This window comes from Mustela nivalis (assembly GCF_964662115.1).
Source record: "Mustela nivalis genome assembly, chromosome: 13".
Taxonomy (NCBI): domain Eukaryota; kingdom Metazoa; phylum Chordata; class Mammalia; order Carnivora; family Mustelidae; genus Mustela; species Mustela nivalis.
The window spans coordinates 74,413,774-74,439,030 of record NC_139032.1 but is presented as its reverse complement, the minus strand read 5'-3'; the positions used below and the strand labels follow the sequence as shown (position 1 = coordinate 74,439,030).

The 25,257-nt window shown below is 53.0% G+C and overlaps 1 protein-coding gene across 40 annotated transcripts in view; it reads left to right on the top strand.

The window, feature by feature from the left end:
• AKNA (AT-hook transcription factor) overlaps positions 1 to 25,257 on the top strand; it is a 50,619-nt gene that overhangs the window by 7,124 nt on the left and 18,238 nt on the right. For 12 of the 40 annotated variants that reach the window (XM_082695415.1, XM_082695420.1, XM_082695413.1 and 9 more), the window contains 8 exons: positions 6,728 to 7,096; positions 9,845 to 10,905; positions 12,911 to 12,985; positions 17,957 to 18,107; positions 18,822 to 18,964; positions 21,768 to 21,827; positions 23,721 to 23,848; positions 24,318 to 24,525. In XM_082695415.1, coding sequence (XP_082551541.1) covers positions 6,841 to 7,096; positions 9,845 to 10,905; positions 12,911 to 12,985; positions 17,957 to 18,107; positions 18,822 to 18,964; positions 21,768 to 21,827; positions 23,721 to 23,848; positions 24,318 to 24,525 — 2,082 coding nt within the window. In that variant the 5' untranslated portion in view covers positions 6,728 to 6,840. Of the gene's footprint in view, positions 1 to 1,335; positions 1,588 to 5,932; positions 5,999 to 6,727; positions 7,097 to 9,844; positions 10,906 to 12,910; positions 12,986 to 17,956; positions 18,108 to 18,821; positions 18,965 to 21,767; positions 21,828 to 23,720; positions 23,849 to 24,317; positions 24,526 to 25,257 lie in introns of those variants that run through there. The other 28 variants (XM_082695448.1, XM_082695422.1, XM_082695410.1 and 25 more) reach the window with 12 other exon arrangements.

Here is a 25,257-nt window from a genome sequence, read left to right as displayed (position 1 = left end):
GGTTCTAGCCCTGGCTTTGCCACATACTCACAAACTGACCTTGAAAAAAGCTGTTCATTCACTCACTCGTGTTCCAGGGCCCCCAGCTCTGCACGTAGCTGGAGTGGCCTCTGGCAATCGTGGCAGTCTTGCTTATCCTTGCCTTACAGATGAAAAAACAGCTGGGGAGGCCTGGGGGGCCCAGACCCTGAGCCTGCCCCTCCACCCCTGCTCCTGCCTCTCCCGCCTGGTTCCCTCTGCTCTGGGTACACAGCCTTGCTGTTCGCAGGGATGGCCCCGCTGGTTCCCACCTTGCCCTTTGCCGTTGCCCTACCAGAAGACTCTGCTTCCAGCTCTTTCTGGGGCTCACTCCTGCCCCTCTCTTCCTTCAGTCCCTTGTTTGAATGTCACCTTCTCACTGAGACCTTCCTAGCCATCCCCAAACCCTCCTCTCCAACCCACTACTCTCTGACCCACAAATTCTGGACCTGGGCCACATATCCCAATCAGCTGGGACACTTTCAAATTGCTGATGCCTGGAGACCGTTGGTCTGGATGGGCCTCAGGCATCAGGATCACGATCTCCACTCCAACCCACCCTTGTGGGTCCGGTCCTTACCTCCCTCCACATTTGTTTTATGTTGTCCTGTGTTTCTGTGGAGAGTGGAGCAAGGACTCAGCCTGTCCTGTATCTTGCCGTGTTCCCAACACCTTGGCAAGCGCCCGGCAGAATAGCTCAGCAAGTACCTGTCTAATGAACGAATGGGGTGATGGAAGCTTGGGAAAAGGGAGCTTGCCCTCTGAGAAGTCTTGGGGACAACAGGAGAAATTTGGCTCATCAGTCAATCCCCCACCTCCAGTGCTGCCTATAAAATCTCACAGTAGCTACAGGCCCAGCTTGGGGGTGAGGACAGTGGGTGGGATGGCAGGTCTGGCTGCAGCCTCCCTAAGATGTTGGGTTGCACAATGGTAGATGGGACAGAAAGTCAGAGCCGGCCGGGAGCATCTGGTCTGAGCTCCCATTCTACAGATGGGCCCAGAGGCCTGGTGACGGAGAGAGCCTTAGCCCAGGCCATGCCCTTGCGGGGAGAGGCTGCAGAAAAAGCTCCTAGAAGGTCGAAGCTGCTAGAGGCCTCCTTCCAGGCTCGGCATGCTCTGTGTGACTTTCGCCAAACCGCTGACCTTCTCCGGACTTCGGTCTCCTCAGTCAGTACTTTGGCCGAGATGGTCCCGATCCCTGACTTGGGGAGTCCCCAGGAGTCCTTTGCCAAGGCAGCCAGACCCGCAGAGGGCCTGCAAGGGGTTAAGCTCCTCCCGCTGACTCTCAGGCAGCACGCAGACAAACCCCCTCCTTCTGACAAACACTTGTAGGAAATCAGGCTGGGCGCTTCCTGCCCAGGCGAGGCGAGGCGGCCTCAGCCGCAGCAGGGGCGGGGAGAGGTGGGGAGCGATGCTTGTGTGTGAGCAGCAGCAGCCGGGGCTGGCAGAGTGGCCTGGAGGCGGGCCAGGGCGCCATGGAGGCAGGGGGCTCCCTAGGTTTGGAACAAAGACCTCATGGGCAGGTCCCCTGAGCCTGGGCCAGCAGGATGGTGGTGGAGCCAGAGAGAGGTAAGGGCGCCAGGCGGGCCGGGGAGGCCGCCTTCCCTCTGGACTGGCCAGTCACAGACTCTCTGGGACAGTCAGGGCAGCTGGACCAGCCCAGCCAGGAAGTTACAGCTGTGGCAGCTGTTACTACTTCTTTCGCAGTTTAGGGCATCTGGCGCCTGGGGCATGGGTGGATTTTCGGGGGATTTCATCAAGCTTCCGGGCGCTGGATCCTCGTCCGAGCCCTGATTCTGACCTCTGGGGACCTGGATGGGCGCTGGTCCCCACGCTATGCCTGTGGCGTCCTAATCAGCACATGGAGAGTTGGTCCTCGGGCTGCTAAGGGGTCTGAGAGATGATGCTCAGATGAGGGGCTACGGGGGTGGGGGTCCTCACAAAAGAGAGGCCCCATCTGCCACACCCCGAGGGGAGTTCTTGAGGCCCGCGGGGCCAGAGTCCGCAGCGGCCAGGGCACCTTTCCTCTTTCTCCTCCGCCTCTGATGTGAGGAGAGGGCTGGGGGTAGGAGGGGTACATCTGGAGGGGGGAGGGGCTGGAGCTTCCCCAAGGGACCAGTTTTTCGCGGGAACCCCTTGAGAACAGTAGGTCTGTGCCCAACCAGCTGCTCAGGGAGGGCAGCTGAGTTTGGGGTTCTGAGCTCAGCCTTTTTGGAGGGGCCCAGTCACTTGTTATGGAGACTCTTCCTTCCCCTTCCTCTCGTCCTCCCCACAAGTCTCATGGACTTGGTTTCAGAGTCATAGCCCCTGGGGTTGAACCCCTGAGCTGCCCTTCCTGTCCCCAAGGTCTTGTGAGAGCCAGCCACCTCTCTACGACTCCGTTTTCTCATCTGGAAGACGTCAGGGTTGAGGTGGGAGCAGAAAGGGGGCCGGCCCCCTGCACAACCTTGGCTGGATTGGAAGGGGGTTCCAGAAGGCATGGGGAGGCAAAGCCAGGCTGCATGGTGGCAGTTGGCGTAGGACAGCCTGAGAGATTGAGCCACAAAGACAGGGGACCTCATTTTGGAGCAGCTGAGGGGGGCCAGAGAAGCTCTGTAGGGGGTGGGCGATGCAGACCCACTGGGGAACGGGAGAAAGAGACCAGAAGGGGCTCGAAGTCCCTTGGGAGTGCTGGAGGCAGGGCCAGTGGTGGGGAGAGAGGAGCCATACAAAAGGAGGAGGGAGTGGTCCGTGCTTCCCTGGGGGTTAGGTTCTTGAAGGCAGGTGGGGACCCTTATCCTAACAGCCCAGTGCCTCTGAGGATTTAGTGCTCACGGGGCTTTTTCGGGTTCAGGACCCAGTTCATATGGCTAGGGCCTTACCCATCCCCACTAACTTTCAGGAGCAGCCGAGCCTTTGACTGCCATTCAAGAAGCCCAGGCTGTAGCTGTCAAGTTCCCTTCATACGTTCAGGTTCAGACCTCAGTGCCTTTGTCTATGCTGTTCTGTCTGCCTGGAATGCCTTTCCCCATTCTTCTCCCCCCAGATCCTCTTTGCCCAGTTTCATAGTTCCTTCATATATCCCTCTGTATTGTTACCCAGCCCCCAAGTTGAAACTTTGGGACTCTTTGGCCCATATTAGTATTTTTAACGTCTTCAGAGGGCTTGACACACAGTGGAAGGTCATAGGTTTATTAAAATTAATTTGCACGCACTTGGTGTTCAGTATACATCTTGGTGACTCTGCAATGGGTCCTCAGGATGGAGGAGGGAGTGAACAGCTCTGAAGCTGTTGCCCTTGGGGGTCACGGTCAACCAGGAACCTCAAAGTTCATTCAGCCACTACCCAGCCCATGCTCATGGGGCAGTAATTCCCTTGCAGAAGCCAGAGCTGGGGGGCGGTGCTCTCCCCATCTTCCCGTGAGGGGAGGTTCAGCACAGCCGTTGCCGATGAAGCAAGAGCACCAGACCTGGAACCTGGTCTCCACGTACTCTGCGACTTCTCTTTCTTGGCCGCAAGCATGAGGACACAGCGAGGGCGTGTCCTCATCCCAGCCTGAGGATGGGCTGTAATTGGCCCCGGAGTGTGTTTGTTGAGTGACCCACTGAAGGGGGGGGGGGGCGCTGGGCCCTGGGCTCCATGGCCCTGAGGGCCATGGCTTGTACAGAAGACAGAGAGGCCCTGCCCCCCACCCTGGTGGGGGGCGGGGGCTCACAGGTTTCAGGGCCTGGGGAGCATGCGCACAACTCCAGCTGGTGGCCACAGCTGCCTCTGCTTGCAGTGCACCAAGTTTCAGCAAGGACTGAGTCATCCCAGGAGACAGGATGTTCCTCTTTGTGCACCCAGAGGCGCCTGTGATTGGGCCGCCAGCTTTGCGGCATGGCTAGAAAAAAAGCCCTTTAAAAAGTAAAAAAACCACATGCCTCCCCAGCCCCTTCCTCTGTGGAGATTTCAGGAAGAGAAAAGCGGCTCTTATCTCCTCCCACACCTCCCCAAGTAGCAGGGCCCGGAAGGCCTACCCCGCCCTAGAGTGTGGGCCTTACCTGCTGCGTTCACTTAAATGCCGATTCCTGGGCCCTATCCCAGGGCCACTGAGTCTGGCTCTCTTGGGGTCAACCTAGGAATCTGCTTTCTTAGGGACTTTTTTTATTTTAAGGAGTTTATTTCTTTGTCAGAGAGAAAGAGCACAAGCAGGGGGAGAGGCAGGCAGAGGGAGAAGCAGGCTCAATTCGGGACTCGATCCCAGGACCCTGAGACCATGACCTGAGCTGAAGGCAGGTGCTTTAACAACCGAGTCTCCCAGGCGCCCCTGTATTTTTAGAGAATTCTTAAGAACACTCGAGCTACAGGCCCACTGGCAGGGATTCCCGAGAAGGGTGCAGGCCCCCCAGAGGGTATGGGAAGCAAGGATTAGAGCTTCTCCTTAAAAAATTTATTTATTTATTTATTATTCCATCTTTTTAAAAAAGTTATCTTGGATATATTTTTCCTAATACCTGTATTTTTTTCTTATACACTAGCACGAGGATACATATATGTAAAGGTATCAAGATATCTGTAGAGGGAGGAGATGAGAGTAAATACAGGCTTCTGGTGAGTGTTGTGACAGAAAATTGGAGATGACTGGCCCAGATGAATAGTTTCAGATCTTGCTCTGTTGCTAACCAGCTGGGTCATCTTGGCCAAGTCACTGTTCCAAGGCCAGGCTTCAGTTTTCTCTTCTGAAAAATACTTTTCCTGCAACCTGCTTCCCTTTTTGGGTTGAGGGCAGGTGGAGAACATGCAGGCTGGCACAGAGTAGGCACAGCATCTGTGGTAGGGGGCAATTCTGGGGGTTGGGAGGGCATGAGCCACCCCTCCCTCCAGGCCTGCTGCAGGCACAGAAGTTGCCGCCACAGGCCAAGCAATGTGATTCCCTCCCTGTCCCCACCCCAGTCCTTGAGAAGGCTGCAGCCTTCCTAGTGATGCACTGTTCCCCCGGGAACTTTCGATCCAGAAATAGTTGCCTGCTGACTTTTCTCAACTGTGTAAATCAAGGCCCTCACCAAGGCCCTAAGTGTTCTCGAGGCTGCAGAGACACAGACCTATCTGTCCTCAGGGAGGCCTAGGATTATAGACCACTGTTTCCCCAGTATGGAGGGAAGAGCCCGGGCCTGACCCCAGCCTTATCTTGCCCGATGGGTGGCTTTGGGTTCAGGCCCGCTGCTGTCTGAGCCTCAGTTTTCCCCCCTGCAGAGTCAAGTTTTTGTATGAGCTAACCTGGAGCTTCTGGGAGGGTCCATGCTGCTACTCTGTGGGCTGGGGGCTTGGGAAGTGTTGGCCATAGCACGGGGCTGGGAAAGAAAGGTGATGGGAGATGAGAGAGAGTGAAGGAAAAGAGGAAAAGGAAGAGGAAATGGAAGGAAGAAGGTCCTTCTGCAGCCAGACTCCCTCTTCTGGCTCCTCCTCCCCAAGCAGTCAAAAAGAAACTTCTCAGCAGCAGCTCTGGTGTGCTGTCCCGAGGGCGGGATGTGCTGAAGAGGACCCGAGAGGCCCTCCTGGTTCTGGCCACCATCTCTCCTTGCCCACGCTCCGCTGTCAGAGTGGAGGCCTTGTCCCACCCCCACAGTTATGGGGGACACCACTGCTGGGTCGCTCCCTCCTGCCTCCATGGTGCTTGGGACGCCCCTGCCTGGACATGCTCTCTCTCTCTTTTTAAATTTAGGTGAAATTCACATGCCATGAAATTAACGATTTTTAAAGGAACAATTCATTTAGCATATGTATAATGTTGTACAACCACAACCTGTATCCAGTTCCAAAACATTTGCAGCACCCCTCAAGGAAACCTCATACCCATGAAACAGTCACTCCCCACCCTGCCTCCCCTAGCCCCTGGGAACTGCCAGCCGGCTCTCCATCTCGATTGATTTACCTGTTCTGGGTATTTCATAGAAACGGAATCCTACTACAAGTGACCTTCTGTGCCTGGCTTCTTTCTCCTCTCCTAATGTTATTCAGGTTCGTCCCCATGGTGGTGAGTCCCAGCCCTTCTTTCTTTTCTGTGGCTGAGCACTGTTAGGTCTCATGTGTACCCCACAGTGTTTATCCATGCATCCACATGGATGTGCCCATCCACATTTGGACCATTTCCCCCCCTTGGGCTGTTGCAAATAGTGCTGCTCTGAATGTGTGTGTGTGTGAGTGTGTGTTGGTTTGAGTACCTGTTTTCAATTATTTGGAGTGCTGGAATGTTTTCTTCACCCCCCTCCGAGTTTGCATTCTTACCCATTGGGGGTTAGGGAAGGCTCCCAGAGGAAGTGGCCCCTAGACTAAGCCTTGCCTGCTCCCTAAGCCTATTGTGCCCCCTCCCACAGTGTCCCCATGTGTCCCTGTCATGCTCACCTTAATTGGTAGTCGCTGCCTGTTTGTCTGCTCCCTCCTGGGCTCTCTGTCCCAGCACCCATGCATGGAGCCTGGGACACAGTGACAATCCCTAGCACACCCCCGGACCCAGAGCTCTTGCCAGGGCCGACCTCTGGCTCCTTACCCTATATCTCAAGCAATTGAGCTCCTGATTTTGTTAAAGAGACAGAAAGTGATGTGACTTGCCCAAGGCCACACTGCTTCCGCGGGCTGGAGCCAGCACGTGCTCCAGGGCTGTCGCATCCCAGCGTTCCTGTTGTTACCCTGCTCGACGCTGGGAGGGGACTGAAAGAATGATGCTGTCCCTTATTGTGTCTCCCACAGGCAGCAGGTAGGATGGCCGGTACTGAGAGAAGCTGGCGGTGACCGAGGCGCCCGCAGTGGCAGCTCTGTCTCCTGAAGATGAGGTGGCCCAGGTGAAGCCCAGGCTAGGTCCCATGGCCAGCTCCAGGACGGAGGTGCGCTGGCCCGAGCTAGGCCTGGGGAGGGGGCCCCAGCGGCGGCGCTGGGCCTGGGCTGAAGAGGAAAAGGATGCCGAGGGGAGCGGGGGAAAAGAGGGGGCCTTTCCCAGTGCCACCAGCCCCGAGCTCCTGGAAGACTTCCGGCTGGCCCAGCAGTGCCTTCAGCCGCTGGAGTGGGACCCGCAGGCTGCTGACAGCCAGGATTCCGAATCGGGAGAGTCTGCAGGAGAGGGTGAGACTGATCTCCCCCGACCCCCCCCCCCCACAGGGAGCTGAATATCCCACGTTCTGGTGGGAGATGGGGAGTGGAGGGTGTTTTTTTTAAGATTAAAATCCATAAAGCCTATAATTTAAAATTTTAAATGATTTGAATTATATAAGTTGTAATGTTCAATGCAGAAAAATCAGCAAATATGAAAGCGAAAACAGAAAAATTTACTTATTATCCAGATAACTGCACTTTTCTATATGCATGTATGCAAATGTAATATGCAAATGGAATGGAATAGTACTCTACAAATGCTAGGGTAACCTGCTTTTTTTTGCAACTTAATAGACATGAACATCTTCCCAGCTCCTCATCTCTCCCTCCACAAGTCATTGCTAATGCATGCAAGCAATTCCATGGGGTGGATAGTCTGTACTTTGAGGACCAATCTCTTGCTGTCATAAAAAATGCAGAGATGAATATTGTTAGTACATCTTTGCCCATGTGATGTGCTAATAGCCTTGGTCATTTAAACTGCTTGGTCCCAGGGTTATGTCCATTTTGAAGATCTTCTAAAAATCCCAGTTAGCAAATGACAATGGAGCTATGCCATGTTTTCTAGAATGAGTGTTTCCCTTGCGTGGAGACCAGTTCAGACTAAATTCCTAATTTTGCCGAGCAGTCCCTCGTCTCTGAATCTCGGTTTGCCCATCTGTGAAACAGGAGCAGCAGTACCACTGAGAACAGCTCGAGCTTGATCATGTGGTTCCAGTCGCACTTAAAACACAGACGTGAAATCCTCCAACTTTGGGTTCTGTGAATGGTGCAGGCCCCAATGCACGGTGGAGAAGGCATTAGGCTAGTACCAGATTGTGACATAACCCAGAGTTCTTTCTGTCAGGTCGGCTTAAAGCAGGACTTGCCTACCACTACCTGCTCAGGAGCCACTTCTAACCCATCAGGGCGAGGTGACTGACACGTGCTGGGAGGAAAGGGCAGAGGCATCTCTTCCTAAGGTCACATGGTAACCCCTTGCTATGACATAATAGCCACTGCCAGCGTCCTTACTGTGTGCCAGGCGCAGGGCTGAGCAGGGTGCAAGCCGTGTTTCCTTCCCTCCTCACCATCTTCTGCCAGGTAGGAGGGACTAGCCTCAGGTCCACGTTAAGGGTTGTCAGAGAGGTCAGCAACCTGCCCATGGTCGCCAGGAAGGAATCAGAGGGCCCAAGACTGAATCCAGGGCTCCCTGGCTCCAAAGCCCGTTTTCCCCATCATGCTGCATGACCCCCGCTGCAGAGACTAACTCGCCAGCATGGCTGGGACTTTGGTCCTAAGTTCAGGGTTGCTGTGAGCCACTGCATGTTCCTTGGCTAGTTACCTAACCTCTCTGCACTGTAAACAAGAGAGACTTGGCTGCAGGAGCTTTTAAGGAGTCGGAGGACGTAGACGTGCTAGGGGAGAGGCTGCAGGGAAGCAGAGAGATACAAGGGTGATGACAAAGGTGTGTCTCATGAAACTTTGGATCTATCCCAGAGGTTGACATAGGTTCTAGGACACAGTAGGTGCTCAGTAAACATTGCCTGCATGAATGATGCTTAGAAGCATGCATGAATGGGTGGGTGGGTAATGGAGGGGTGAGTGGGTGGGTGGATGGTTGGATCAGTGGGTGAATGGGTGATGGGTGGGTACATGGTTGGAAGCATAGGTGAATGGATGGGTGGACGGATATTTTTTTATCATATTGTTCTCCCAGCCTCCCTCTTTTCCTTCTTTCCATTCAGTCAACAAGTACTGAGCACCAGCTCTGCAAATACACTAGTAAACAAAAACGGAGGGTATCCTTGCCACCGTGGAGATTACAGTGTAGTGGGGGAGACAGATATTAATGAAACAATCATGAAAACAAATGGAAAACTGGAGCTAGGCTAAGTGTTTCAAAGTAAAGGTGTTCAGTCCTGTGAAAACCTATTATACAAGGGAGAATCTGACCTCGTTAGGAGATCTGAGATTTCCCTGATGAGGTCAAGGTTGAGCTAATGCCTGAAGGACAGTTAGGAGTTAACTAGGTAAAGGGAAGGAAAGAGGACCCTGGCAGAGAGATGAGTATAACAAAGCCCTGTGGTTGGAGCAATGTGGAATGGCTAGAGCAGGGAGAGACTGAGGGGGACCGGAGAAAAGAGATGGATTAGGAGAGCTAGTGGGGTATGGAGACAGGGGTCTTAGGACCATACTCTGTCCTGGGAACAGGACAATATTGCTGAGTCTTCAGATGGAGGATGAGGATGAAGATTAAGGAGATCATTAGGTGGCTACTGCAATGGTCCAGGCAAGAGAGGATGCTGGCTAGAGCAAAGGTAGTGCAGGATTAAGAGCACTAGGTGAGTCTGAGAGCTCTGTAGGAGGTGATCTTGACAGGATCAGGGGACAGAATGGATTATAGGGATTGGGTGGGGGTGGGGGGAGTGATGGCCAAGGTGCTGCCCAAGCTTCTGGCTTGTGTAACTGGGTGGGATGGTGTTTCCATTTGCTAAGACGGGAAATAGTGGGGGAGAGCCAGGTTTGAGGATCAGATTTGGAGGACTGGAGACAACTAGAGGAGGTGCTAGGTAAGTACTTGGCCATATGGAGGGGGTAGGGGGAGCGGGAATCACTGGGATTCTTGCCATCACTGTAGGATGAGGAAATGAAGGCCCAGAGGGGCGAAGTAACTCTGGTAATGTTACACAGTAAGTCCAGACCTGGTGTATTCTGAGCAGTGACCTGTCTTTCCAGAGTTTGAAGCAGAGAATGTGGACAGCCCAGAAAGTTCCAACTTGCCTCTCAACTGGCTCCCGGAGCAGGATCCTCACCTGGCCATGACTGAAGAGGAGCTGGATGAAACCCTTGGAGGTCCTGAGGTGGAGGAAGCTGGAGACAGTTCCCCAAGATTGGAGTATGAGACTGGTCTCAGCTCAGGGGGCGATGGAAACACCAGCCCCAGGGCTCTGGGATGGGGTCAGGACACGGACTGGGTGCCCTCTGACAAACAAGCCAGTGGAGACAAACTTCCAGAACCTTCTGAGGACAACCCAACTGTTGACCTCAGCTCTGCAAGGTCCTGGAGCAGTGGGACCGTGAGCCTCGACCACCCCAATGACAGCCTTGATTCTCCCTGGGAAGGAGAAACTGATGTCCCCCAGCCCGCTGGCCTGGCAGAAACCTTACTGCAAAACTCCAGCCACCACCTCCTAAGCCCAAACACCACCACTGGAGGAAGTGTTGCTCTGGCAACCCCCACGGAATTCCAAGACTCCTCGGTACCCCAGACCCAGAGCCTCCAGGGTCCAGCAGTTAAGTGGAAAGAAAGTACCAGCCTCTCCTACCCTCAATTGGGGGACGAAGCCTGGAAACGGACACGGACATCCCCTAAGACACTCCCTTCTCGATTCGCTGGCTCTGTCAGCCTCCTGAATCCGCCTAGGTCAGGCCGGCAAGACAGGCTGCCGCCCACGAAGCAAGCCACTCTGGCTGGCCCTTCATCTTCTGATGCCTCCAAGTATGGGCGGGGGCAGCTGAACTACCCACTCCCTGATTTCTCCAAGGTTGGACCCCGAGTAAGGTTCCCCAAAAATGAGAGCTACCACCCCCCCAAGGCCAGGAACCACAGCAGGCAGCCCCAGGGCCCCGCCAGGCCGCTGATCTTCAAGTCTCCTGCTGAGATCGTGCAGGAGGTTCTGCTGAGCAGCGGAGAAACCGGCCCGGCCAAGGACCCACCTGCTACACACCCCATCACCAGGGTACCCCAAGAATTTCAGACACCTGAGCAGGCCACCAAACTGGTCCATCAGCTCCAGGTAAGCTGGTCTCGTGTCTATAGGCATGTCACCAAGGTTCTTGGCCCAGGGTTCGAGGCCGTTCCGGTAGGAAGTCTTAGGACTCAGCCAGAAATCCCCTGCTGGTAGAGCAAAGATTGTACCTGAGCTGGTTCCTAAGCTCTTTCCTCAAAAAAAGAGCAGTGCTTACACTCATGCCACAAGGATAATCCGGTGCTTGTTTTTAACATCTGCTGTGAGAAACTCAAAACATATACATGATAGGAACATGGTCTAATGAACCCCCGTGTACCTGCCACCCAGCCCCCACCAACCTTTTTTACCTGTGGCCTCCTCTCCTCCCCCTCTCAGCATACTGGAATATTTTGAAGCAAATTTCAGGCCTCAGATCATCTTACCTAGAAATATTTTAGTGTGTATGTCTGAAGACTGGCACGTTCTCTGGAACGTGGCGATCCCATCAGCTTATCTAGAAGCCGATACCGGTCCTACTATTACTCAGTTGCCAGTCTGTGTTCGGATTGTGTCTCAGAAATGGCTTGTTCATTTCAGTCGGTTCGAATCACAGTCAAACACAGCTCATCTGTTGCTTGTGATCGATGTGCCTTTCTTTCTTTCTTTCTTTCTTTCTTTCTTTCTTTCTTTCTTTCTTTCTTTCTTTCTTTTTAAAGATTTTTAATTTGTTTACTTGACAGAGATCACAAGTAGGCAGATTGAGAGAGGTGGAAGCAGGCTCCCTGCTGAGCAGAGAGCCCCATGCGGGGCTCGATCCCAGGACCCTGAGATCATGACCCAAGCCAAAGGCAGAGGCTTTAACCCACTGAGCCACCCAGGTGCCCCTCGATGTGCCTTTCAAATCTCCCCAATCCCACCCCTGTTTTTTTTTTCAAATCTCCTTCCTTTTGGTGTATTTGTTGAGGAAACCAGTTCTGTCCTACAGAGTCCCCCACGTTCTGGAGTTTGCTGACACACTGTCTCATCTCTCCTACATTCCACTGTCTTCTCCTTGTCCTGCATGTTGTCCTTCTAGAGCTCGAAGCTTTTTGGGCTTGCAGCCCTCTGTCTATTTCCCCTCCAGACCACCAGCTCTATGTGGCTAGGGCCGTTTTTTGTTTCGGGGTTTTGTTTTTTGTTTTTTGTTTTTTGTGGTTTTTTTTTTTTTTTGGTAAGAGCATGTCACAGGTGTTTCATTCAGGAGGCACAGGATTCTTGGGATTCTTACTCGTCTCTCATTTGTGATGTCCGCAGCCACCGATGGCCATGGTCTTGATCCAGTCTTCCCTTTGGCAGTGACAAAGTGATAGTATCCTCATGCTGTCATTCCTCCTGCATTCGCTTGCTGGAGATCTTCTCTAAAGTAAAATTTTCTCTCATTGACTATTTGGTTATCAAGGTCTTATTCCTATGGGAAACACGAGAGAAACGCTTGAGTCTGTTCTTCTAATTAAGGGTTTTCAGACCCATGCCTCTGTTCTCCGACGTCCTTCAGAAGCGGGGTGCCATTTATTTTTGCCTTTTCCCTGCCGTGACTTGTGTGACGGAGCTGCTCAGTTTAGTTGAGGGCAAGTAGTGACTGAGTAAATGCGATTGTGATTCCCAAGTCTTCTACGGGACCTTTGGATGATTCATTCCACCCGCCATTAAAAAGCCACTTAGGAAGCACAGGCTCCAGTCATGCGGGGACCAGAGCCGTGGGGAAGACGGATGTGGACCTCAGCCCGCAGAGGTGACAGACAGCAGGGAATTAGGACAGATGAGCAGGGAGTTGCAGTCCCTGGGATGGGTGATGCGTCAAGGTAAACCAGCCCAGAGGCCCTTACCCCTGATGGACAGTCCGGGAGGTTAGCAGGCTGTCCTACCTCCTCTCCCACTCAGAATTTGGCCATGGGGGTGTGTGTGGCACGTGAGCCTGAGGGGTTCTGCTCAGCTTCCACCTTTGAGGAACCCTTGGGGGTCTGGGCTCCCGGGAGGGGTCTCACGGTGAGGGACATGGGCACATGACCCTGTCGCTCTCCCTTTCCTGCAGGAGGACTACCGCAAGCTCCTCACCAAGTACGCCGAGGCTGAGAACACCATTGACCAGCTGCGCCTTGGGGCCAAGGTACTGGTTGGGGTGGGGTGGAGGTGGGGGGCCTGGCCCCCGAGAGATGACACTCCCCCACAGTCTTTGCTCCTGCCTCCTAAGGCCCTGGAGATACAAGAACCCAATCTTTAATCTACTACAGGGTCCCTCTGTGACCTTGGGCATTGACCTTCATCATTGATGAACTTTGATGTCCTTGAATCCTAGAATCCGGGTTTCCAGTATTCTCACAGGTCTGGGGTCAGACCACTTGGGCTCTGCTCCTGGCTCCATTACTGACCAGCTCTGTGACCCCACACAAGTTTCTTGGGCTCTCTGAACCTCAAGGGAGTAGCACAGAGTTTCTGCTCAGCTCCTGAAGCTTATTTCTTAGGCCTGATCCTTACAGAATGGCTCACGCTCAGCGTCCCCTCTCCCCCACTGATTGAATGTCCAGTGTGTAGCAGAGCAAGTGAGGAGGGGGAAATCCATCCACGCCCGTCCTGCTCAGCCCCCACCCTGCCTGGGGAGGAGGCTGTGAATTCTCACTTGGGACCTTCCCCTTTCTGGGGCTGAGGCAGGAAGTGGGGCCTGTTGCTGCCCCTGGTAGCTTCCTGCCTCCCCTGCCCTGCTCTTGCCCCATCAGGCCACAGTGGAGGAGGGGCTGGGAGCTGAGGGGTGGAGAGGCAGACCTTCCCTCACCCTTGCCTGCTGTCTCAGGGCCCCCACCTGGCCTGTCCTGTCACGCCCCAGGACCCCTCCCCTGCCACAGGTTAGTCTCATACCTCCAGAGGCACTTCTGTGACGTGTGTCCGAGGCAGGCCTGATAAGAAAATGGAGGTCCTGTTCTGGGAGCAGTTCTCCTGTGTCCCCACACCTGTCTGGACACAGGTAGATCCCTTCCATCCTGGCTGCCGTCGGGCAAAAGGGGGTTAATCAGACCTTCCTCCTGGGAGCTGGTGGGTTCCACCTGATGTCTTCAGGCTCCTTCTAGCTCTATGAACCAGAGAGCCAGAGGCAGTGTGGAAGGGCAGGGGAGTTGGGGAGACCTACGTGGGGCATGGTGAGGCGTCCTCCCTGGGGGAACCATGTGCACATGGCTGCAGACTCCTAGAGGCTCCACGGAGAAAGGAACCGGCCATTAAATCCGAACTCGCAGCTCCCCCATCTAACAAATTGGGACTTGGGTCCCCAGCAGCAGCAGAGGCTGGCAGAGTTCAAGGTCAGGGGCAGGACCTTGGAGCGCCTCCTCCGTCCCTCTTCTCCTTGCTCCCTCCTTGACTCAGTTTAGTGAGTGAGTCAGTGTATGGAATTCGAGTACCAGGCCCTGGCAGATACTTCCAAAGACATGGGGACGATTCTTCTTTTGAATATTATTAATATGAAGGTGTTTATTGAGCGCCCATGTGCACCAAGCACCGTGCAGGCGTGGGCAGGCGTGGACACCATAAGAGCACAACCCGGTGGGGACCCGAAGTCTCCCCATGGACGGTCACCTTGTCCCGGCTGATGACCCAGACCCATCTCTTACTTGTGAGAGGAGCTTAGGAGGGAAGGTGGGAGAGGCTGGGAATGGTTCAGTACCAGCTCACCCACTCTGACTTTCTGGAAGAATGACTCCTTAGTTTGGGGGTGCTCCTCAACCGAATGGTGAGCATGGGTCAGCTAGACGCTTCCAGAAGCAGGATGATTCTCTCCCGGTCCCCTAGTCTCACAGCTGCCCTGGTGCGGCCATACAGGCAGGGCTTACTGTCCCCGTGGGCTCAAGAGGACATGGAGCCCGGCTGGGGAGGGACTTGGGGGAGGGGTCCTGTCTTCCCAGCTGGGCTTTTCACCCTGTCCCCAGCTCTGTAGACTCTACCCTGAAGGCATAGGGAGACCCCGGTGTGGCTTCCTGCTCAGAGTTCTTGCCAGGGAGGCTGGCTCGTGGAGACAGAAGTCTTACTGCTCCTTCAGACTAAGCTGGCGGGAATGGACCCTACAGGGACCTGCTGAGTGCTACCCCCTATCTGCTCAGAGCCCAAGGGGAAGGGGTGGACCCACGTGGGAGGGAACCAGGCAGCCCGGCAGTGGGTGGGCAGCGATGGGTGGGGACCTGGGGGAAAGGGACTGGCAGGTACTAAGTGGTAAAAAGACACCAGGCCCCAGGCTAAGTATTACTAGGGTCCTCTCCTTTGATCAGCACAAGAGAAAACTGAGGCACAGCCAGGCCGTGGTTTGTTCAACCTTTCCGCTGGGAAGGGATTTAAAGCTGGGGATTAAACCTATGTCTGCCGGATTCCAGAGTGGGCGCGCTTCTCCCCGTGCCTGGGGCGGGCAGGATTTGGGATCCTGAGCTGGGCATGTGGCAGAGGCACAGGGACAAGGCAGAATGACGATGTTTATAGTGATGATAACAGCAGTGATACAGAGATGTTTACGGAACACTGTCCTGAGTTGTTTACCACTGGGAAAACTGAGGCACAGGGCAGATAAGAATATTTGCTCATCGCCCAACCAGCAGGTGCCGGAGCTGGGGCTCCAGCCCAGCAGTATGTCTCGTGAGCCCACTATTCACCCTACCTTCTCCAGCAGAACCAGACTAGGCAATGGTCCCTGCAGCTGGGGAGGCTGGCAGGGAGTCCCAGGGCCTGGCCTGGGGACACCCCTGAAACTGGACTGGGGGTAGGGCAGGGAGGCAGCGCTGCTCCTGAGTCCCTGCCAGACTCTCTTCTCTCCCACAGCTCAGGGCCAGAGTTGATGGTGATCTCACTGATTTGCTGCCACACTGTCACCTCCCCCCAGCTGCTGTCCCTGTGCTCAGCTGCAGGGGCATCTGGAGGGGCTGAGGAGACCAGACACTACCCCAGAAAGAGTGGGGGGGGGGTTTGACATAAAACTGCCCTTACTAAAATGTGTGTTCTGCTGACCTGGCTGGTCCAGGAGCCGCTGATGGAGGTGGGGGGGGGGGGCGGGAGCACGGAGGTTAGTCTTCAGAGGAGTTGGGGGAAACATCTCCTATTCTCTCTGCTCCCCCCTCCCCTCCTTGCCCCATTCATAAAGCACATTAGCATTTTAAAGGCTGTGAGAAACCCATCTGTGCAAAGACTAGTCCATTATTTAACCCCGTGTTTCCCACAGTTGCTGGTCTACTGTTCACTGATTAACCCCCCTGAAGGAGCTAATTCGGCCTCAGGGAGCTCCACGGAACACCCAGGCTTAAAAGGGGTGCCCTGGGGCACTGGGGTGGGTGGTGGCTGTGTCCAGAGACAGATCCAGAGAGGGCGGGCTCCCGAGCAACTTCAAATTACCCACACTCACCCCCCAGCTCCACCTTCCCAGGCCTCTGCAAGGGCTTTTGGCCGCTCTGCTGAAATGGTTCCTGTTCCTGTTTCTTACCCAGGTTGGGCCTGGGTAGGCTGGGCCTGAAGCTGGGGGAGGGGCAGGGTGGGGTCCTGGGCCTTCCCCAGATTTGGGTCACCCTGGGAGGAAAGGGGTGCTAGTGGGAAAGCCCCCACAGGCGGGTCTGAGCAGATGGCAGAGAAGATTATTAAAATCCAGCTTTGTTCTCATCAGATGCTGGGTCTGAAGGAGGGGGAGGCAGTGGGGGCCAGGCTGTGCTGGGCTATTGTCCCTCACTTTGGAGTAGATTTTTGTGCCACAGCCAGGACGTGAAGAGCAGCTTAAGCAGGAAGAGGCTGCCTGCCTGGGGGCTAGGGAGCCCCTGTATTGGGCGTGTACCCTACACTGCCCATGCCTGACCCTGGGGCAGCAGGGAGCAGTAAGATAAGCTGCCTGACCAACTGGGAGGCACTGAGGCACCACAGGGGAAGAGCGTTTCCAGGGACCTGCCTCCGTGGTGGCCCCATAAATGACAATCGTGATGATAATGGAGAGAATGATGGTGGTGATAGTGATAATGATAGTGATCAAGGTGCTGCTGCTGCTGATGGTGATGATGGTGATGGTGATGATGGTGATGGTGATAATGGTGTTGGTGACGCTGGTGATGATGGTAGTGAGGGTGATGTGTAATGATGGGAACAGCAGTCATAATGGTGATGACGAATATGAGGGTAGTGGCTTCTGGTTATTGAGCAGTCACTTTGCGCAAAGACAAGTTAGTTAAATCACCTGTTGTAGGACTCAGAGTGGCCAGGGGCAAAGCCCACAGGTGAATATTTTCAGCTCTGGGGGCCATACAGTCTCTGTGTAGTGACTCACAGCCACTGTGGTAGCATGAAAGACCCTAGATGACACATAAGCAAGCACAGCTGTGTCCACTAGAACGTAATTCACCAAACAGACCGTAGCTGCCCAGCCCTACACTGGCCCACCATCCGTTCCTGGGTCTCCTTTGATCTTGTGCTTCACACGGACCTGCTTGGCCATCGGCCCAATTCTAGACTTCTCCCTCACCCACTGGGCTGTTTATCATGTGAAATCCACCCTCAGATGACGGAGACCTGCTACGGCTGAGAGAGGAGCTCGTGCACGTGTTGGATTACTCCCTCATTCAGTCATCAATTGTCATTATTATCAATGGGATACTTATGATTAAAAATGTTTTTATTAATTATATATACTTATAATATACTTGCTAAATGTGAAATACCATATTAATTATAATTGCAGTTACATTGTAAATTATGCTAACAAATATTAGTAAAAATGATTAATCTGGGAAACCAGAGTCTTTAGGGTCATGGCAGGGTTGTGGTCTCAGCCCAAGGATTTCCAGCTGGAGATTTTGAGTGAGTTAACCAGAGTCTCAGTTTCCTCTTCTGTAAAATGGAGAGGATAGTCCCTTCCCGGCCTCCCCTTCAGGACTGCCGTGAACAGAGGAAGGAAGGGCCTGTAAGTCCTTGGCCCCGTGTTTGGCCCCCACCCAAGGGCTTCACTAAAGGTAGCAGTAATTATTACAAGGCACGTTTGTTGAGTGCCCAAGTGATGGTATGAATGAAGGGAGGCCTGTTGAGGAGTTTGCCCCAACCCTGACGTGGCTCTGCTCATGCCTCCCCTCCCGGACAGGTGAACCTGTACTCGGACCCGCCCCAGCCCAGCCACAGCATCCACACAGGGACGGTGCCCCAGGGGACCAAGGTCTTGTCCTTCACCATCCCACAACCTGTGCTGCAGTGGTCGGGCCCTGCCGAAGCCCCACAGACCCCTGGGGCCTCAGGTGAGTGTGGGAGATGCAGTGGGGCTAGAGGGCCTTCTGCCTGTGATTCTGCTCTGGGGGCACTTGGTTCCCCCTGGGGTGACACTGGCTTCAGGCCAGGTCAGGGAGGGAGGCAAGACCCTTCTCTGGGACCTTTGACTTGAAGAGGTCAGACGCAGATGTGGGAAGTGTCTTGCCTAGAGCCAGAGCAGCCTGGGGAAAGCTCTGTTCTGCACTTGGCATTGGGTGATCTTGAATCCACCGCTGTACAGAGAGCCCTGTCACTCTGGAGCCCACGTTGGGACTGGGCTCTGTGCCAAGGCTTGCCACGTGTGATCCCAGTTAATCTTCACATCAGCCCCATTGAGAGTCAAGGAGACCAAGGCTCAGAGAGGCGAGGTCATGCTGAAGGTCACACTGCCACAGCAGGAAGGGGAGGGTGGGGATGTGAACCGGCCTGTTTCTGAGTTAGAGCCTGAACCACTGACGGGGAAACCAGAGGCCTGTCTGGGCCCCAGCTGTGAGATCTAGGGCACATCCAGAACTCGTTCTTCCCCCGTACCTGGTACTAATACACTGCCTGCCCGCATCCTGGAGCCCCTGTGAGGACAGTGTGATCATGAGATGATGGTTGGAGCTTGATGATGGTGGGTGTGGTTCTGAGGTTGGCTGTGAGTCCTTCCAGACCAGGAGGGACTATTCTGGGCCCCAGCATTGAGTGGTTGTGCATTCCAGGGTGGCCGTCTGCTCAAGGAGACCTGAGTCCATCCTCGTCTGCCCCAGCGAGGCTTCTGGAGAACCCAGGCATCACCCAGGACCAGCCCTCAGCAGAGCAGGCCCAGGGGTTAGCCTCTCAGGCCCGCCGGTTCATGTCCAAGGTGAGGGGGATCTCCAGCTTTGCCTATGGGAAACACAACTCACCTGGAGAAAGCAGGGTGTCTGCCTGCTTGAGTGAGAAGCTCTCCACTGGGCTCCCTTGTTCCTCCCCTGGGGGCGGTAAATGGGCCATCCCCAAAACGTGAGCCTCTCCCCGTACTTGGAGATCACTTGGGCTAGAGCCCTGTCCTTGTCACTCAGCACTGGGTTCCCTCCCATTTTTGTTATCGGGTCTCATCACATTCCCTCCAGTTGTGCTTGAAAGTATCTCTTGGGTCCCCCTCCCAGGGGAGACTTTGAGCCCTTCTGGAAGGATAGCAGAACACTCTACCTGTTCCTCTTCAGGATAAATGTTCCTGCTTTCTTAGTTCATTCATTACAGACATCCATTCTCAGTCTCTTCACAAAGGGCCTTTATATTTTCACCAAAGAGTCAAGTAACTGAGTTGTTTGTAGCACTATTTATAACCATATACTTGGCCTTCTGCCCAAAGGGCTTTAAAGTGGCTGAGAAAATACTTGTATTATAACCAATTTCTGAAGATTAAAGTAAGGAAATGGGGCAAAGGGGAAGTAAGGGTAGAAAGAACTAGAGGGAACTTAGTATAAAATTAACAAACAAAATGTCCATTTGTACCCTGAATGCTTTAACAGGTTTGTGTTTGGCTTTGAGGTTCCTGGCTGTCAATGCAAAAAGGGAAATGCAATAGTTACATATGTTGCCATGTCCGTAAAATAATTCCTTCAGAGTAATACTACCATGCTTTTATTTATTTATCTGTTTAGTTAGTTAGTTAGCTAGTTAGTTAGTTAGTTTTGTAAGTGTTTTACTGGGAAGATAGAATTCACATGTCACACAATTTACACCTTTAAATGTAATGCTTCGGTGGGTTTTATTATATTCACAGTCATACAGCCGTCCCCATGGTCGGCTTCAGAACATTTTCAGCACCCGGTAAGAGCCCGCAGGTCCATGAAGGGGTCACTCCCCATTCCCCTGGCCCCTGCCCCTGGGAGCTGCTCACCTACTTTCTGTCTCCATGGGTTTGCCTCTTCTGGACATGTCATATAAATAGAGTCCTATAATAATCATCCTTTTGTGTCCGGCTTCTTTCCCTGAACAGAATGTCTTCATACACATATGGTAGTGACATGAGAAAGTACTTTATCCTGTGTAATCACCATCATTCTGAGTCCCATCCCTAGAGGGGATAAAGCAAAGCCAAGGTCATCACACTGAACAGGAGCTGGGGCACCAGCATTGTTTGAATGAGAGCCACAGGTCAGGTGGCTCCTGCGTACTTGACCTCTGGCCAGTCCAAACTGAGATGTTCTATCGGTGGAAAGTGATGGATCTCAAAGACTTAATGCAACAAGAGAATATAAAATACCTCATTAGTAATTTTTTGCATTGATTACATGTCACAATAATGGTTTAGGATCATAAAATATATTATTTTAGTAATTTACCTGTTCCTTTTTTTACATTTTAAATATGGCTACTAGAAAATTTTATTTTATTGAAAATTTTAAATTACATATGTACCTTGCATTACATTTCTATTTTATATAGAGAAGTTATGTAACATCATTGTATTATATAGATTTCTAAACTGGGGCTCCTGAGTGGCTCAGTCATTAAGCCTCTTCCTTCGGCTCAGGTCATGATCCCAGGTCCTGGGATTGAGTGCCGAATTAGGCTCCCTGTTCATTGGGAAGCCTGCTTCTCCCTCTCACACTCCTCCTGCTTGTGTTCCCTCTTTCACTGCGTGTGTGTGTATGTCTCTCTCTCTGTCAAATAAGTAAATACAATCTTTAAAAAATAAATTTCCATATTACAATTTTGCACTAACCTAAAGCTTTCCTAGAAATCCCAGAAAGCCCCAAATCGCCTTTGCCCTTTATTTCCTAGTGAAAATTTTTTTGGTAATGATAATAGATGCCCAGTGTAAAGTCCCTCACATGGTACAGAGGACATATGCAGTGAAAAGTCTGTTTTCCTGTACTTGCCCTTCTGTTCTGTGCAAAAATGTTCAACACACACACGTGTGTTTATAGAAATGGTCACTTAAGTATGTATGCTATGCTATACCCTGACTTTTTAAATATCCCGAAGTTGACTTTTTCTGGGTAGGCAATGAATTCACTTTGTTCAAAGTTAAAAAGATGCATATAGGAAAAATGCTTCCTGCCATCTCTGTCCCCCACCATGTCCCTGCCACCCAGTTCTCTGCCCCAGAAGCAATGAATGGTTTCAGTTTCTTGCATCCTTCTAGAGGTCGTCTAGAATATACAGGCAAATGTATTTATATTTTTCCTTTTATATTCTCTCGATAGTTCACACAAATGGTAGCATATTAAAAAGACTGACCTGTCCCTTGATTTGACACTGAAAAGTAGGTCTTTCCTTACAGAGGAGCAGGTACACATACCCTTCCTCCTCTTGATGGCTGTGTACTATTCCACACATGGGCTTTTAGATGGTTTCCCGTTGCCCCCCCAGTTATGCTGTAGTGAACACTCCTGTCCCATAGGCCTTCATGCACATGAGTGAGTGTGCTTTGCTCTAGATAAATTCTGGGAGGCTCCACTTTGATATTTTCAAAGGCTGCCAGGGCTGAGGCCCATGGTGGAGTCGGTGACTGGCATCCGCCTTTCCGTGCTTGGCAGAAGACCCACATTCTGAGGCGGGACCCAGTTCCTGGTGCCAGTGTATAAATGTGACTAAGTGTTGGGGGAGCCTGTGGGACCCATCTTCCAGGGTCTGGACTAACAGAGCGTGTTTCCTGTCCTCCCAACGTCCAGGTGGAGTCCTTTGCAGGACTGATACAGGCGGGACGGCTGACGGCCCAGGACCAACTCAAGGTACCACCCACTGCAGGAGACTTCGTCTCCCACGGCCGAGTCTCTGAAGCCTCGTCTGCCACAGGACAGGCCAGAGAATCCCAGACTCACTGTCTCCTTTGAGAGCAAATAGCCACTGCTTAGCTTGCCAGGACCACGATCATGATAGCGCAGGATTCCCGCTCCTTAGCCGTGACGATGGTGTGCCAGGCACCGTGGTGAGCCTCGGATACACATGGCTTCATTTTCTCATAGAAAGCTGGTAAGGCAGTTAGAGTCATCACCCCCATTTAACCGGAACGGAATGGAGAAGGCCACACAGCTAGTCAGCAGCAGAGCCCAGACCCTGGTCCGTCTGACTTCCAAGGCCAAGGTGGTCCTCCCTGGCCTGTACTGCTTCCCACTGACAATGCGGCTTCTCAGCCACCAGCAGCAGACTTTCTCTTTACTTACCTTTCTTATCAAAGTAATTGCCCAATATTAGAAAACCAAGGGGGAAAGGGGAGAAGCGCCTTCTAACCATTATTGGCTTCCTTCCTTTGGACTTCGGTATTTCTAGATACACTGTAGTCATGTATAAAATCTAGATTTCTGCTGCCTCAGCCAGGGTCCTGGGAAGGAGCAGGGGAGCTCTCAGAGCTGGGAGTGAGGGGGTCGATGTAGGGCTGTGAGCAGGACTGTGGGCAGCATCCGGGGATCTGTCAAGGAACAGGGAAGCCCGAGGACTGGCTGTTCTCTCCCATAGGGGCGGCACAGTCCCATGGGGAGCCAGCAGGTGGGGAGGCCAGCTGTCAGTGGAGGCACAGAGCAGGGTGGAGAGAAGAGCTCAGATGGGATGGAGAGGGGCAAATGCAACACACTTGGTTAGTTAAAAAAAAAAAATAATAATAACTGTATTTTCACTGTGTTATTACTATGTTGCCAATGACCGTGTTAGCCTGTAGACATCATCTGTTTTCTAATTGCAAAATGTGTGCTATGTGTTATATTATCTCGTTGAAGGGATGACCAAGGACCTTGAACATCAAAAACCATTCCCTTTCTTCCCCTATATCTTCATTCCCCCATATCAGAGTAGGTCAGGAGCTGTTGGAAGATCATGCTTGCCCAGGAACTAGACTCTAGGTTGCCCTTGAACTCAGTCTGCCGTCTGCATAGAATGAGTGGGATGGGGATGATAATAAGGCAGAGATGATGATCTGACCTCCCACGGCTTAGCCATCTGTAAGCTATGGAGGCCTAGCGTCACTGCTAGACCCATGAGCTCTGGAGCTAGAGGACCCGGGTTCAAATCCCGATTCCACCTTGTTCACTCACTGTGTGACCTTTACTAACTTCAGTAACCTCTCTGTGCTTCAGTTCCTCCTCTTTAAATGAAGATGATAAATGACCCCTCTTGTTAGGATTATGTTGGAAATTAAATAAATAATGCACAGTGATTCAGCATTAGCTCCTGTTTTCCCTGGTATGATGGTGATAAGATCATCTGTCATGCTAGTCTATGAGGATTCCCAAATCCCATGAGTCACAGAGTGACTCATGTTCCCAGATCGGCAGTTTTGAGAAGAAGCCTGAGGATCCATGGTCTCTCAAGAACCAGGTCCTTATGGGGACAGCGTGATGGCACATCTGACACCAAGAGCTTCAGGGAATATCAGAGCTCTAGCAGCTCTTCCCAGGAGAGACTGGTGCTCCCTGGAGCTGGTCCCAAGACTAAGCCATGCTCCGTCTTGCTAGTCTGATGGCAGAGAGCTAGACCACGGTCCTAACCCTAGCCTTCCAGCAACTTGGAGGCCCAGAGGACAGGTCTCCATCCATCCCCAGCCCTACCGTGAGCTGTCTCCTCCGCTGCATTGCAGGGTCAGAGCCCAGCGGGGCTGGGCACTCAGTCCTCTCGGTCTGGTCTGGTCACAGGTGTTTCAGCGCCTGAAGGCTGCCCATGCAGCCCTGGAAGAGGAGTACCTGAAGGCCTGCAGGGAGCAGCCGCTGGCCCAGCAGCTTGCCAGATCCCAGGGGATGCCTGGAAAATTCGATCCTGGCAGGTACATGCTGGGGAGGGAGACCCCTGGTTCCCTTGGTCGCCAGGAAGGGCACATTTCGACCTCATACATACATTCCCTACAAGCACAAGGAGAAATCTTACCCCAGTTAGCAGCATATTCAGGTGGGGGAACGCCTGAAGGCTAAGACCTGTGTCCTTTTGGACTCACTGCAGTGAGACATGACCTTGGATATGAAAACCGAAAGCACTCATCAGAGTGGGGACCTGAAGCCAGAGGGGGAAGAGATTGACTCAACGTCCCAAAGGCTGCTGGTGGCAGAGGCCTCCTGGTTCCCAGTGGAGTCCCTTTTCACCTTGTTTTGTCGAGTTCCCCATGTCATTCAAATTAGGACGCTGAATGGACCCTCCGTGGGCATTCTCTGGGGTCTGTGCTCTGAAACACGGCCTCCCCGTCCTGCCCGATGTGGCTGCTGTAACAGGCTCTGGGTGCTGGTGTCTGCCCTTTGCAGGGAGCTGGAGGAGGAGATATTCCAGCTGGGAATTCGCCTGGAAGAGCTGAAGGACCACATGGACCAGAACCAGCAGGAGCCTGGGCGAGCTGGGTCAGACTCCCCTCCCGACAGCCTCCCGGCCTCGCCCACCCTGCGCCAGCCAGCAGGCCTGCCTTCTCCTTCAGGACAAGCCCCCACTGCCGCCGTCCAGACCCTCTGCCCTCAGGTACCTCTGTGCCCAGCTGTACTCTTTCCCTTCCTCTTTCGCTCATTAACTGACTTGTGAAGTAGGCACCAAATGCCAGTGGCCCCGGTACATGGTGGAAATTCAGTGAGATACAAACAGAAACGGGTGCCCTCTCCCCTCATGGAGTTTTCTGTCTAGCAGGACTAATTCTGTTTTGTTCAGGGCCCCAAAGAAGAATTATGGGGCTCTAGGAGAGGTAGCAGGGTAACATGATTAAGGTTATAGGGCAGGAGAAACTCTCCTTGAGGAAGAAATGTTTTAATGGGATCTGAAAGTGAGTGGGAATTCCTTCATGCAGAAGAAGAGAAGTCATGCAGCTGGGGAAACAGCCTGTGCAGAGGCCCTGTGGTTGGAGTATGGAATGTGAAGAGGCAGTTGTCTGAGAGCTGTGGCTAGAGAGGCAGTCAGGGGACCCATGATGTCAGGGCTAAAGGCTTGGCCTTAAAGCTCTTGGAGGGTTTTTCAGCAAGTGGTGTTAAAAGAGGGTATGCAGGTAGGTGGGGCAGGAGCCAGGGCAGATGGAGAGATGCGTGGACCTGAGAGAGGCATAGAAGACCCCTTTGCCTGGATGTGCCATGGGAGTGAGGGGAAGGGCGGGGGAGAGCGTGGCTTCCAGCATCCCAGGGGACGGATCACCCCAGGAGACTATTCACAGATCAGGAGACACTGGACAAGGGCCCTGCACAGAAGGCACTTTGTAGAAGTCTCTCC